Source organism: Acanthochromis polyacanthus, chromosome 22 (assembly GCF_021347895.1).
Source record: "Acanthochromis polyacanthus isolate Apoly-LR-REF ecotype Palm Island chromosome 22, KAUST_Apoly_ChrSc, whole genome shotgun sequence".
Lineage (NCBI taxonomy): Eukaryota > Metazoa > Chordata > Actinopteri > Pomacentridae > Acanthochromis > Acanthochromis polyacanthus.
In genome coordinates this window covers 19466827-19481533 of record NC_067134.1, presented here as the reverse complement: position 1 = coordinate 19481533, position 14707 = coordinate 19466827, and the positions used below count along the sequence as shown (strand labels likewise).

At 38.3% G+C, this 14707-nt stretch overlaps 1 protein-coding gene across 1 annotated transcript; it reads right to left on the bottom strand.

Moving 5' to 3' along the window:
- Nucleotides 1–4093: 4093 nt before the first annotated feature.
- On the bottom strand, nucleotides 4094–14107 carry LOC110956416 (neuronal acetylcholine receptor subunit alpha-2-like; the record flags this gene model as incomplete). Its single annotated transcript, XM_022201878.2, has 8 exons — nucleotides 4094–4955; nucleotides 5056–5491; nucleotides 7063–7565; nucleotides 8262–8481; nucleotides 10747–10856; nucleotides 10983–11027; nucleotides 11260–11411; nucleotides 13993–14107. Coding segments are annotated over 8 exons (1707 nt in total), but the record flags the coding sequence as incomplete, so codon positions are not given.
- Between the last annotated feature and the right edge of the window lie 600 nt (nucleotides 14108–14707).

The window sequence follows — 14707 nt, the reverse complement described above, 5'->3', positions numbered from 1 at the left end:
TTTGGTTTGTCGTCCCGTTTCCTGTGTAATCATGTCAGCTTTGAATATTAGATAAATTATTTCTCACTCAATTAGTTGCTCCATTTTATATACATCATCCTGAAAAATCCAATAAATTAGTTCAGGATATTTCTAAGGAGCTAAAGTCCACAAAACCAGACATGGAAGCCTCAAGTTTATTTTGTTTTATGGCTTCAGGTTTTCAATCTTTTCTCAGGTTTTGCTTCTTGTGATTTATCTTTTGTATGCTTCAATATAACAAAAAAATGTTTTTTTTCCTTTTACAGTCAACATGTAAAGAGCTTTTTATGTATTTTTCATTATTAACTAGAATTTAACAAAGCATTTTTATGTTCTTAATGCACATATTTTTATCTCTAAAATAACAGCAAATATCTGTAAAATAATTTTTTATTTGCAGATTTGAATCCACAACAATGGTGGTTGAAACAGAACAAATTGATATTTGTCGTAAATGAAGCTTTATGGTTTGGCTGTTTTCGTGGTCGTTTTTTTAATTAATCCTTTTTTCCCTCTGATTTCACTATATATGAACTATGATTCATCAAAACAGGACAAATCTGTAAAGTGGCATGAAAATATGTTTAAAAACTTGTTTATTTATTTGCATACTGAACTCTCCTAATCTGGATTTATTGATGTTTTCAGTTTGCAGTTCATTCCTCCAACCAGCAGGTGGCGCCTGAAGAAGGAAGTTTTGAACCAGCTGCAGGTTTGATCTCTCCCCAGGTGAACTCAGGTCAGACAGCTGAGTCCCTGAGTCACTGAATCCCGAATCACTGCCAAACTCACACCAACCTCCCACGCTCAGCGGGTGAGTTTCTTCTTCTTCTCCTTCCTGAAACTAAACACTAAAAACCTGTAGCTAAACTACCTGCAGCTGTTCAGATGTGACAGAAAACATAACTAGCATTTTTATTATTATTACAGGATTCTTTTAAGGTTGTGTCTACAGATACGGACCCCTACCCGTAGCCTGTGGCCTACGGATACGGCACTTTCCCTTACTATAAATATTAATGAGACGTACATGAATATTAATGAGCCGGCTGATGAACGCGCTTTGTGATTGGCTGGTAATCCGACGTACATAAATATTAATGAGCCGGTTTGGTAATCCGAGTGATGAAGGCGCTTCCGTGATTCGAGGTGAATCTGCGTGCCGAGCCTGTCATGTCAGTCATCTGCTGTTCTCTTTTCTATCATGCATAATGTCTTATAAATATCATTATCTGACTTTTTCACGGACAGCGATTTGGGGGTTGAAATCGGCACTACTATTAAAAATAGCAAAACTTTTTATTCACGTGACCCTGTTCTAATAAAGCACAAACAGCAAACAAAACAAATGGCGGAACTAACAGCCAGCAAACTACAAGTATTTTTTTACCTTCAAAAGTAGCGACAGACTATTACATATTAACAACCTAAACAAAACCCTGACGTATTTTCTGCGTCTGTCAACACAGACAATGTTGTGTTTTCATGACATGCTGCTACATGCGGCTCAAGTCAGTTTGTGGAACTGAGTTTGGGATTTTTCACAAAAGTTTACGCCACAAGAAAGTAGACTGCGTCAGAACCCAAAATCAATAGATCCATTACTGATGGAATGAATGTCATTAAAGAGGCAGCTGACAGACACTAAACAACACTTTACTGTTGGACAGAGACGTCGCATCACTGATGGTGTGAGATCAAAGAAAGTTCTATAAGGATGACATGCAACATGACAAAGTTAGCATTTCAAAGGAGGCATTAGTTCTGAGAAGTACATTATCAGTCAAAAGCTTTATAACCATAGACTGTATATATAGTGGACGGAGCATCTGGCTCCCGAATTGAAGCCAACCCGGAAGTGTCAAAAACTTGCAATATCACGCCGTCCGCTAAGGTTGGCTCCAAAAAGCTTTTTCTCCATAGACCCCAATTCATTTTTGGAAAAAATAAAATTTTGATAGACTGATCTTCTACAGCTCAGGATTTTTTTCCCGTTAGTTTTCATGGTCAAAATGAGAGATCAGGTGGCCGATCTTAAAATAAATCAATACTGAATTTTAAACAAATCGTTAAAGTTGGCGGAGCCAGGGGGCGTGGCTAAATCCTGCCCCTAGTTGCTCTCCGGTCCAGCCTGTTTGATGACGCTTTTTACGTCACTGGCTCCAAAAAATCCAAAACGGCGACCAGGAAGTAGCAAAATCCGGGCTTCATTTTCTCGGCGTTTGTATATATCTATGGTTGAAACCAACGGGCGACGTCACGGTTAGTTTACGCCTGTTTATAACGCTCCAATTTTTCCATGTTTTTTCTTGGAAATGATGCATGTTAATGCCTCAATGTACTCTGAAATGAAAGCAAATTCTTCCCAGCTTTATTGCAGAAGTTCCCATAAATGTGTGGCACTGGTAGGTTCTTTGCTTTCACTCTTCTGTCCAGTTCAGCCCAAACCACCTCCATGGGGTTGAATTTTGAAGACTATGCTGGACACTCCATGTGTTCAAGCCTACCATCTTGTTCTCTTTTGCTGAGGTAGTTCTGGCATAGTTTGGACTGATGTTTTGGGTCATTATCTTGCTGTAGGATGAACCTCTGATCAACTAGGAGCATACCACAGGGTACTGCATGGTGCTGCAGAATGCTGTGGTAGCTGTTTTGGTTCAGGGTTCCTCTGACTCTGTCCAGGTCACCAACCCTGGATCCAGCAAAACAACCCCAGACCATCATCTATAGTTGACATTTGATGTCACACACTAAAAGATGCACAAACAACACCAAAAGATCCAAAAATGACACTAAAAAATGCAGAGGTTACACTAAAAGATCCAAAAATGACACGAAAGATGACACTGTAAGATAAAAATTACACAAAAAGATGCACAAACACTAAAAGATGAGAAAAATAACACTAAAAGATGCAAAAAATGTAGTTAAAACATGCAAAAATTACCCCAAAAGTTTAGACACTGAATATACACGTTTTGACCAAAATATCTGATTTAATCACACACTGATGCAACAGATTCTTCATTCTAAAAATTAAAATACCCTCTGTTTTCATTTATTGTTCGCTGAAAGTATTTAGAATATAAAAAGATAGATTATTTATGATGGGAAAGTGGTACCAAAAACAAATCCAACAGTAAATGCATGAATGAAAGCAGAAGGTCGCTCATTCTACGGATGTGAGCTGCTGCTGCACCCTGCTGGTAAGAACATGACTCACTTTAAAGAGTGTAAAGAGCCAGCTCAAACTATCCACGTCAAAAATGCTTTCATTGGACTGTATTATAATGTAATTTTAGTTTCTGTGTGATATCTGAGATATCAATATGGGAGTTTGACCGACACGTACAGCTTAATTAATGTCTTTAACGTTTAGAGTCATGCACGTCTTGTGGTGTTTACTGGTCGTGAGTAATGGCATTTTTGGGTTAAGAAATCACTCTTGCGAACTGAGGAACCCTTTTGGAAGAGAAACATCTTCAAGAACCAAAAAGAAGTCGAGTTGTCTCCTTTTAAAGCACTTAAGATGAGAGATCAGTTCCTCTGTGGCCCTCAGTGCTCTATTTCTGACCTCAGTATATTAAATTAATTCTATTTAATGAAGAAGACATGTTATAGTTAGAGAGAAGCTCCAATGCTTTATGATTGACAGCCACTTTCATTCGGTGTAATTACCCTTAATGCGCATATATCAAGGAACTATTACTCCTCTCTAATGCCTGTAAATACAGCACATTTCATTTCTTTCTTCCTCTCTGCTTCAGTGCAGAATTTAGATTTTCTTTCTCCCTCATATGACATAGATTTGTTGTTTTCTAGCCGCTCTGAACAGCTCCTCACCTTGCCTTAGTCACAAAAGTTTCATCAGATTTTTCTCTCTTTTCCGGTGTCGGTCTCCTAAGCTTTCGTCAGTCTTCTCTTTTTTCCCCGCTGTGAATACTGACTGCTGGGCTTTTTGACGTCAGCTGTAAGCAAATCAATGTCATGAGGGACAAAGCAAATTCCGTTTCACTTTATTTCAGTGAAAAAGCCACACATTCATCAGAAGCCAGAAAAGAACACTGGAGGGTTGTGGATCACACAGATGAAGTTTTATTTAAAAATAGCAAAATTTAAAATCACTTTTGATTGAATTTTTAACAGAATTTTGCATTTTTTGTGCATTTGCTCAATAAAATGATTAACTGGACTCCAAGAGATATTCAGTGACTTTTTGAATGCATCCCCTGATGTTTGCTTTTCAATACCCTTTTCACAGAATTGCTTGAAGTGTTCTTTTGTCATCATAGTCTAGTTCTATGAAGAAGCACTGATTCACCAGTCACTGGACCGTCCAGATACAGATGTCTTTACATTAGAATCACTGAGGCACATTCACTGCACTCATATAATCTTTACTTCACTAAACTCGTGCCAGCTGACTTCTATGTTAAATTCGTCATGGTAAACGGGGTGAGCACTTCTTGGATCACTTACTTTACATTTTATATTTTTAATTAGTTCTACTTTGACATAAACGTCATACTTTGTACATTATTGTCATAGAAGCCAAATAAATCAACCATGATTCAATGTTGAAAAGCAATAAAAGCGGAAAACTTCCAAAAGTGGGTGAATAATTTTTAAAGGCAATATAAAATGTCGAATTTGTTGGATTTGTTGTGAGAAGCTAAAAAGTATGCTTTACTGTTCATTAATAGACTTTTTTTCTTTCCGTGCTTCTGGGATATGCCTGTCCACTTTATCGGATAATTTTATTCATGAAGTAGATTTTTAGTCATGTTAATGTGATTTCCATTTTGGTTCTAAATCATCCCAGAGAGCCACGGAGGCAGGAAGAGTCCAATCGTCCCCAGCAGACACACGATAATGAACATCCACAGGAAGATCCGGTCTACTACCATGGCAACGTACTTCCAGTCCTCCTTCACCTGGAGAAACATAAAACCAAAGAGGGGATTATAAAGGTCTAGAAATCTGCAAAATGCACATTATTATTGAGAACAAATCACAAAAAGGTTCCACACTTACTGAAAAGTCTGCATCTTCTGCCTTTAGGTGCTCTGCGATGTAGGTGACCCCCTCCAGGGCCGATACCACCGCGGGAGACAGCACAGAGGCCAAGGGGCTCTGGACCAAACCATGTTCCACAGGAGGGGTGTCCCAGTCCAGGCTGAGCGTGGACTGCCTCTGTGGGAGGAGGGTGTAGCCCAGAGAGCGAGGGGAAGGTGGAGAAGAGATCCTGGAACGACCGGCCAGCTTCACCCCAAACCTTGAAAAGTCATGTGTGTGTGGATGGAGGTCGCAGTCGTTAGCTTCGCCTTTGGTTTCCAAGGAGGCCAGCTGGTGGCAGTCATCCTGGTAACCATGGAGATCGATGTCGGACTCCTGAGTGATCCAGGTGGAGGTGCAGTGGCAGGAACCCGGGGTCCGGATGGCGAGGAGTTTATCGGTCAGGTGCCTCCGCCTGAGAAAACAAGGTGAGTTAGAGGCCCAGTAGCAACAAGCAGAATATTTATCAATATGAAACATTACAAAAAGAAAAAATAATGATATACTTTTCCACAGAATCCCAGCTAACATTAACAAAATAGCACCACCACTTATAAGACAATGTGAAAAATACAATTAAAATGAAAAAAACTGGAAAAAAAATACAGTACCAATCAAAAATTGTAAAAATGTCTGTAACAAGTTGGTTTTTAAAACTGATTTAATACAGTAAAACAGTGTAGCTTTAGGGTTGCACATTGTAAAAAAAAAAGCAAATTACCATTGGTAAAAACTTACATTTTTGACATGGATTACAGTATTATGTACAGTTTTGGCTAATCTTTTGTAAAGTTTGTAAATTTATGCTTTTTTCTTAGACTTTACCAGTACAAAATGTGAAAAATAGTTTTTAAAAAAAAAGCATTTAAAAAAGATAAAATATTTACTATTATTTAGTCCTTAATAATATACATTTCTTTCTGTAAAGTAATACCAAAGAAATATAAAATAATGAAAACTTACGAACTCTTACATTGTAAAAGAACACGCTACTGTTTACATTATGTACTGGTTTGATTGGTATTTTTTTGTAATTTATACTTATTTTCTTAGTTATCTAGGGGAATAGAATAAATTTGTTGGGCTCAGATGGAGTCCAGCATGTTTGATGTGAATGTGGTCAGGACTGCCACAGTGAATGCACCGTCCTGACAGTGAAGCACATGGGAAATTATTAGTGAAATAACATTACTTTTTTTGAGGAAATCCTTAAAATACAGATTTTTTTCTGTAATAACCTCTTAAGACCTGCTGTCCACATATGTGGACATGTTTTTGTTTTTGATTTTTTTTTTTCCCAAAAGGGCATATTGTTAATACTAATAATAATACTAATATTACTGCTTCTACTACTACAAATAATAATAATAATAGTAACAACAATGCAAATCTAGTTTTATATATATATATATATATATATATATATATATATATATATATATATAAAGTAAATGTAATAAACATAATAATTAGATATTAGATATTATCCAGTTATTATATTTATTGGTTACTCCTTATCCCAAGAAAATAGAAAAAACTAAAATGCAACCCAAACCAAAGCTCGGCTCTAAGGAGGATAAAGAGGCAAATATCTGTAAAATAGTTATAGTTTTACTAATTTATTTACAGTAAAAGATATTTAAATTAATCTAGACCTTAATACTCAATTAGCCAAGAAAAGTTGTGTAATAAATGATATTGTTAGGTCTTAACTTTAATATTTAAGTCAGTCATGTAAATTTATATTGTATATAATAATGTAGGATCTTGACATTAATGTTTACATTATAAATATTGTAGAATTTTGATGTTCATATTTAATGCCATTTAATATTTAAATTGGCCTTGTAAAGTTGTATATAATATAATATTGTAGGGTGTTAACCTTAGTATTATAATTCCTTTTAATTTGACTTTTTGGGCTATATTCCAGTATACAATACAGCGTGAGAGAGTTTTGGGATGATATTCATTGTACATCCTCACCTGCCGGGCCTCAGCTCGTGGTCCGGTCGCTTCATGCACAGCCATCGTGGAACCGCCGACAGGAAGCACCTGCGAACCCACCTGGGCATGGAGTGGGTTTCCGGCGAGCGGTGGTGCACGTTCAGCACGAACACGGTGATGATGATGGACAGCGTGACGAAGATCATGGTGAAGAGCAGGTACTCGCCGATGAGCGGGATGACCAGCGACGTGGACGGGATGATCTCGGTGATGAGCAGCAGGAAGACCGTGAGCGACAGCAGCACCGAGATGCACAGCGTGATCTTCTCGCCGCAGTCGGACGGCAGGTAGAAGACCAGGACGGTGAGGCAGGAGATGAGCAGGCAGGGGATGATCAGGTTGATGGTGTAGAACAGCGGCAGGCGGCGGATCACGAAGTAGTACGTGATGTCGGGGTAGATCTCGTGGCAGCAGTCGTACTTTTTGGTGTTGTAGGTTCCCACGGCATTGACAATCGCCCACTCTCCACTCTCCCAGTAGTCCTAGAAGGAAGACCTTGTTAAGATACCATTTTGACTCCAGCACTCATGGATCCTGCAGATCATGGTTCCCAGCTGATGAATCATAGTGACTGTAAAGACTGCCTAGTTTTCCTTGAGTGCCACTTCACCAAGCAGGAAACATTCCCACAACACTGGCTAACATTACCTATAAATTCTAACCCTAGACAGGGTGTTTGAGGGATATTTAAAGAAATATTCCTATGAGGTCAAAAGTGAAGTAAGACAGAACAGTTTATGGTTGTTTCAAGTAAAGACGATGAACCACAATGACTTTAAAGTTTAGAACCAGTAGGAGCAAACAAACCGATTCCTTTAATTTTTCCAGTTTCTGGTTGTGATAAAAGGTGTACATTTAGTTATTTTTAAGAAGTAACACGCCTTGTAAACCCGCTGGCAGGTTTCGGGGTTTAGAAGTTTAAAGAAAACGTCTACATCTGCAGAAATCGACTCTCCTTTGCTGATCTTTAAAAACTCGGCTGTGAATTGAATTTTCTGCAACACGATGCTGGTAAATACTCCACTAATTAAAAGTGAGAGTGTTCAGCTGGCAAGCAGAGCTGAAGAAGACCACATGTGAAGCGTAGATAAGAGGAGGTGAAGAGGAAGAGCAGAAATCTGAGGCGAGCAGAGACACCAGCTGTGATGAAACCATGAAGGAGGACTATCAGCTCCCACCTTCAGGTCCACGGTGTTCTCCAAGGGCTCCAGGTCGATCTTGGCCCGGTCGTACGTCCACGATCCGAACTTCATCTTGCAGCTCTGCTGGTCGAAGGGGAAGAAGGTGACGTCGATGGAGCAGGAGGATTTGTAGATGGCTGGAGGAACCCAGCGAACCCGACCGGTGTGGAACAGCTGGGCCTTGGTCATGTGGGTGACGGCGAACTCTCCATCTGCACTGCATTTAAAAAACATTTTTTAAAATGTTTTTAACTGTAATTTACTGAAAAATGTACTGTTATATTACAGTTTCCCTATTTTGTTAAATTACAGATAACTAGTAAAGGGTATTACTATACATGTTCAACCAAACATACATTATGTTCATTGGATTTTTACAATTAGTACTTTGTTCTTTCTCAATATTTCACTGTAAAATTCTGCAGTTTTTATGGTATTCATATGAATTAAATTATGAAAAAAATATTTGAAAGGAAAAAAATAATATATTAAAGATTGAAAAATAGTACATAATTTTTAACTGACATTTTATAGTTTCTGTGTTTTGTTAAATTACTGATAATAACGACTAAAATCACAGAAAAAATATTAATTTACATTTTGATGAATAAATGAAGCCAATATTAAATATTGTCTGCATCTAAACATCTGCATTAAATAAATAAATTCTTGTACATCATTTGACAATAAAATTAAACATTCTTTTTGTTCTGTTTAAATGAGCAAACACTATTGTTATTTTGCAGATATTTCCCATTAATTGAAAGGAAAAACTATATATTTTAAGGATTGAAAACCAAGATTTTTTCAACTGTTATTTTACAGTTTTTATGTGTTTTGTTAAATTACAGACAATATCTTGTAGAAATGCAGCAAAAAAAGATTCATTTACATGTTAATGATAAAAAAGCTAAAAAATACATAACATCCACAGCTAAAAGTCTGAATTTTTACAAATAATAATTAATTCTTTTACATGGTTTGATCATAAATTTGCACATTTTCTCACTGGATTGAAATCAGTAAAAAAAAATTTAAAAATACTTAATTATTAGAAATAATTGTAAGTCCTGTCCACATCAAAAACTGCATTTTTGCAAACTATATTTATTTGCTTTTTACAGCTTTTGACTGTGAATATTTTGCCGTATTTAAATCAGTAAAAATATATACTTATTTTACATTTATTTGCCGTCATTTAAAAAAAAAGGTGTATGTTAGGGATTATAAAATGGTAAATAAAGCTATTATTTTACAGGTTTTCTCTGTTTTGTGAAATTAACGATAATATTTAGTAAAATCACAGAACGAGAGGAAAGAGGCAGCAAAAAAAAAGAAATCTGGATTAAAAAGTGCTGATGTTATTCAGCAGTTTTCATCTCATTAGTTTTCAAACTCAGAACTTGAATCAATAAACCTGAAGCTATGCCCATTTACACAGTCAACGCTTAATTATTGATAACTGAATGTTACCTCCAACGGATTCATGATGCAAGCTCATTTCCACAAAGTTTCACCCCCATCCAGACAAACCTCAGAGCGAACACTTCCTCAGACCCCGAGGGGAGGAAACTTGACTAAAACTGGATGATGCAACGCTGCTGTACAGCCGCAATAGAATCGGGGTCATTTATTCAACAGGATAATTTGCATGTATCACAAACTGATATGCGGTGAAATGCAGGAATGCCGTGGCGTCGTCGGGCTGCTGGGCTCCATGGAAGTGACCTTTGCTGTTTCTGCTCTTCACTGGAGGAGGACGCTGTTATGGATCAAGCAGGTAATTGATCACTACAGATTATTTCCAGCTCCGCCTACACAATTTCAAAGCCCACTCTGATTGGAAACACAATCTGTGCCCTTCTGCATGTGTTTCATATTCACAAAGTTGCTCAGAATCTTTACCTGCACCAGTGTGTTTTTTCACACCTTGTGGGACTTTCAGAGTTCTTTAGCTGACAGGAAACACAACAAAAACAGGATTTCCTTCCTTATTATTTAAAAATCAGCTACTCACTGATCTTTCTTTATCCTTTACCATCTTTGTGAAGCCTCACAGTCAGATTTTTCAGTTCTTTTTGCTATTCTTTTCCAGGCGGAGCCATGATGCAGACGTATAGATTGACACAGTTCATTGGTCCAGAACTGAGAAAGTTCTGGTGTTTGCAGCTTGTTTTAAAAGCATGTTATAGCTTTCAGGCTGAATGGAAATGACAGGTGAATTGAGTTTAGTGTCACTAACCACAGGGGAATTCATTTCGCATAATCTAGTCATTCTAAAGTGTTTGTTCTTGGTTGTTTATTAGAAGAAAAACTGTACAGTTCAACTCAGAAATAATACAGTTGTTGAGAGCTGACATGTTTCACATATGGTATTCATTAGGTAGGCATTTCTGTGTTTCTATTTGTTGTCCCTTAAATGTGTAAAGAGATTGTGGGGAAAAAATGAGTAGGATTTGTTCAACTGTGTGTGGTTTTTTACTTGTTGTAGAGCACGATGTCCGGCACCCAGATGAGCTCAGAAGGAACTCTGATGGACGTCACGTTGTCGAAGTCGGAGGGACTCCACTGCAGCTTATAATCTGTCCACTCCTGTCAACAAATACACATTTATTTAGTTGGTTTTACACACAAATCCTTTAGTTAAAACACTTTTATTTTGGATTATTTTTCTAATATTTCTCTAGTTTTGGTTATACATATTTTCACTTTGTTCACCTGTTTCAGCCACACGTTGGTGGTCATCATCTGATTTTTCTCGTCCTGTTTTGGAGTAAAAAACTGACAGTAAGTGAGTTCTGTGGGAAATATAGTGTTTATATTTCAACAACTAGATATCAACTCCTTAAGATTTTACATGTGAATTCAAAGTAATGTTTATAACGTAACATTTTCCAACTTAAAAAAAAACTAAAGAAGCAAAGAGGGTAAAATATTTCCATTTTCTGGACGTTTGATGTCGTTTTTGGGGTGTTTTGTGTGCATGTGATCTAACCACATCTATCAGCTGTGCGATCGAAAGGCCAAACTTGACGATGACGACATCCGTGATGTTCTGCGCCGGACGAGTCCACTTGCTGTAGCCTCCAAACAGACTCCGGAAGAGCTCGTCCTCGGTGTGAACTCGACTCGTGTCTTCAGCCAGCACTGAAAAAACACACAAAAGCAGGAAGACTGTACGTAAGTACGGCCACCGCCCTGGTCTGCCACTCCAGAGGTGCTGACCTCAAGAGTTCTTGGAGTTCCCAACTTCCTCCCAGGTCGCTTCACAATTGGCTGTGAACTGCCCCAGTGCAAGCCAAGTTAACGACCTGATAAAGCAAACAGAATGACGTCATCTGCAAAAAGAAGAGAGTCCAAGATTCCCGAACTGAACATCCCTCATTATTGCAACTGTGTCTTGAGATCTTGTTCAAGAATATCTTAAACCACACAGGATCGCAGACAGTGGCCTCGGTACTCCATAGTCCCTCAGTACCCCGATGTGGTCCTTTGGGTTACACGGTTGTAGGCCTGCTCCAAGTCCACGAAACACTCGTGAACTGGGTCGTCAAACTCCCATGACCCTCTCAGCCACTCATGATGAAGAGTTCGTCTACTGTTCCAAGACCATGGAGGAAGTCTGGACTGCTCTTCTGAATCTAGGGTTCGACAGTTGGTTGGAGTCTCCCTTCAGTACTCTGGAATAAACTTTCACAAGGAGGCTAAACAGTGTGATACCCTGATAGATGGAGCACCCCCTCTGATCCCTCTTTCTGAAAACCGGAACCACCAGCTTGGGCATCCTCCTCAACCTGGCTGCACATTGAGATCCTGTTCTTGAACGTCATGAACAGGATCATAAACAAGGGATATCCTTGGTGGAGTCCAACACAAGAATGTAACCTGTTGGACTATTAAAGACCCAAATTGCCCCAGATTGCCCAGAACTGTAAGACCATGACCACTTCTGGAGCCAAGAATGGGGCAAGAACAAGATGACAGACAGGATAGGTGTTGGGGTTCAGCGCATTTGAAGCTGGACGGCAAGCAACGACTGTTTCTACCGTTCTTTCACAATGTAGAAACTGAAATATATATATATATTGCTTGCTGTCTTCCCAAGAGCCTCCTCAGAAGACAACTCAACTTCTCTTTTTCGCTTCTCGAAAACTAAAGAACCAAAAGAGAGAGAAGTCCTGTTGCCCTCTCGTGAGATTACCATGGCCTGGATAACTGTAAGCCTCTGCAGACGTTCTGCTCTCTTCAGCACTTTCACTCCTCCTTTCAGTCTTTTCCTTTCCTGGGGTATCTCTGATTTATCTCTTAACCTTTCCCTCCCTGCGGGGCTTTTAAAGGACTCTTCTCCACTTTTTGCTCTGCTAAAACCGAAGCCATTACTGCTGAGATACTGTACCCACTCTCCGGAGAAAAGCAATTACCTGAACTTTATTGTTCATAAAACTCCACCGATTAGGACTGTACGATTTGATCTACTACTCTTTGATTTCTTTTTATGTTACGCACAAACCATTAGAGGTAATTGAACTTGGCGTAAAGCTCAGTGTCAGGGCAGGTTTTCTCACCGTCATCAGAGGCGATAATTCCATGTCCGGAATAAACTGCTTTAATTCCTCGTGTTTGACCTTCAGTATCAGATGTGTTGCAGGTTAAAGAACATCGTTGGAGACAGCATGAGGTAAAATATCCTCCTTTTCTGTTCGGTTTATGACCGGCAACCTTCTTTCTCTCTCTGTGAGCTCACGGCTTTGAACTCTAGTGAGCAACTTGGCATCACCAGCAAGAAATTTGGGATTAGCCAGAGCAAGAAACAGAGAGCCAAGAGCACAAACTGTGCAAATGTGTGCGTAATGCCAGTTTATGTGATTATATTGTCTATTTATAACCAGCAAAATGATGTCTCAGGTAAGACTCTGCCAGTAGAGGAGAAGCAGATTACGGTTTGTGTCCCAGGATTCAGCATAAAGATCATCTCACGTCACTGCTGGGCTTATTTACGGAAAAATACTGATAATTAGTTTTCAGTGCATTTCAGTTTCTTCTTCTTCAGACTCCTCTTGATGGCCCAGATAGGTAAAATTATGTAATTTATTGAAGCTCAACAAGAAATGGTGCAACTAAAATACATCGTTTTCAAACAGAAAGTGTCAAAAAAATTAACCCTCACCCTCACTGAGTTAATAATAAAGTGTTTTAAATTTTAAATGACCCTACAAGAATATTACAATAAGATTCCTCTTCCTTTGTCTTGCAAGAAATTAACATAATTTCAAAAATGAAGGGAAAATAATCAATTAATCTCCTGAAAAATTGCCTCAGCACACAATAATTTATTATTCAGCTCCTGCAGTGTGTATTAATATTGTAAAACCTGAAGCCTAATGATATAAAATAACAGAATTAAGTTGCAGAAGTCAGAGGAAATGATGGATCTTTGATGATCCTGGCAAGAATACAAGTGAGATTGATGAAAAATCTTAATTTAATCAGACATTTTCAAGATGTTCTCATGTCAAACTATTCTGATAAATGAAAAACACAACAAATGACATGAATTATGGGAAGTATTCTGACTTTAAAGAGCTTATAAAGTGCCACTATTAGGAACAGAAAGTCTCAGCGTGAATCAGAAAGCAGCCAGAGGAGAATCAGTGTTGATTTTTGAGTCTAATCGGGTGAATTAATGTGATTATGTGAAGCAGCTGTGATGTTTCAGAGGTTTTCTCACCGGAGTTGAAGAGGATCCAGCAGCAGCAGCACAGCGGCGTCAGATCTCTTTCTGCTCCATCTGGATCGCAAAACAGAAGCTCAGCTCTTCCTACAGACCTCCGTTCTCCCTCCGCTCATCTCCGAACAGCCCAGCCGGAGGTTTTCCTCACAGCTGGATGATCCGAGGACGTCCTCCCTCCGCCAGCATCACCGAGGCAGCAGCATCCGATTGGAGCTGGCAGCCTCCACTTCAGCTGAATGGAAACACCTCAAATTCTAAAATCTTATATTCCCACTAAATAATCTGTGTCTTTGGGGGGAAAATTCTGCTTAAGTCTGAGTTGTGCTGACTGAAAAAAATGGGATTTATGAGGTTAAATGTCACCACACTGTAAAAACAAAAACAAAAGTATGTTTTTTAGCAGTAATTGTTTCATCAGTTTACAGATTTTGTTAAATTGCAGATAATAAAAACACAGAAAATAAGTGTTAACTGACATTTACACATAAAAAATGTATATTTAAATGAGCGAAAAATAGTTATTTTACAGATATTTGCTGTTGTTTGAAGGAAAATTTATATATAAAGGGTTAAATAATTTTTACGTTATTTCATATGTTGATTTTAAAAAAGGTATAAAGAAACAGCCCAAAATACGAATAATACACACATCAAAAACTGCATAAATAACGTAAAAATAACATTAAATCCATTGAAGTCCAGATAGAAAGAC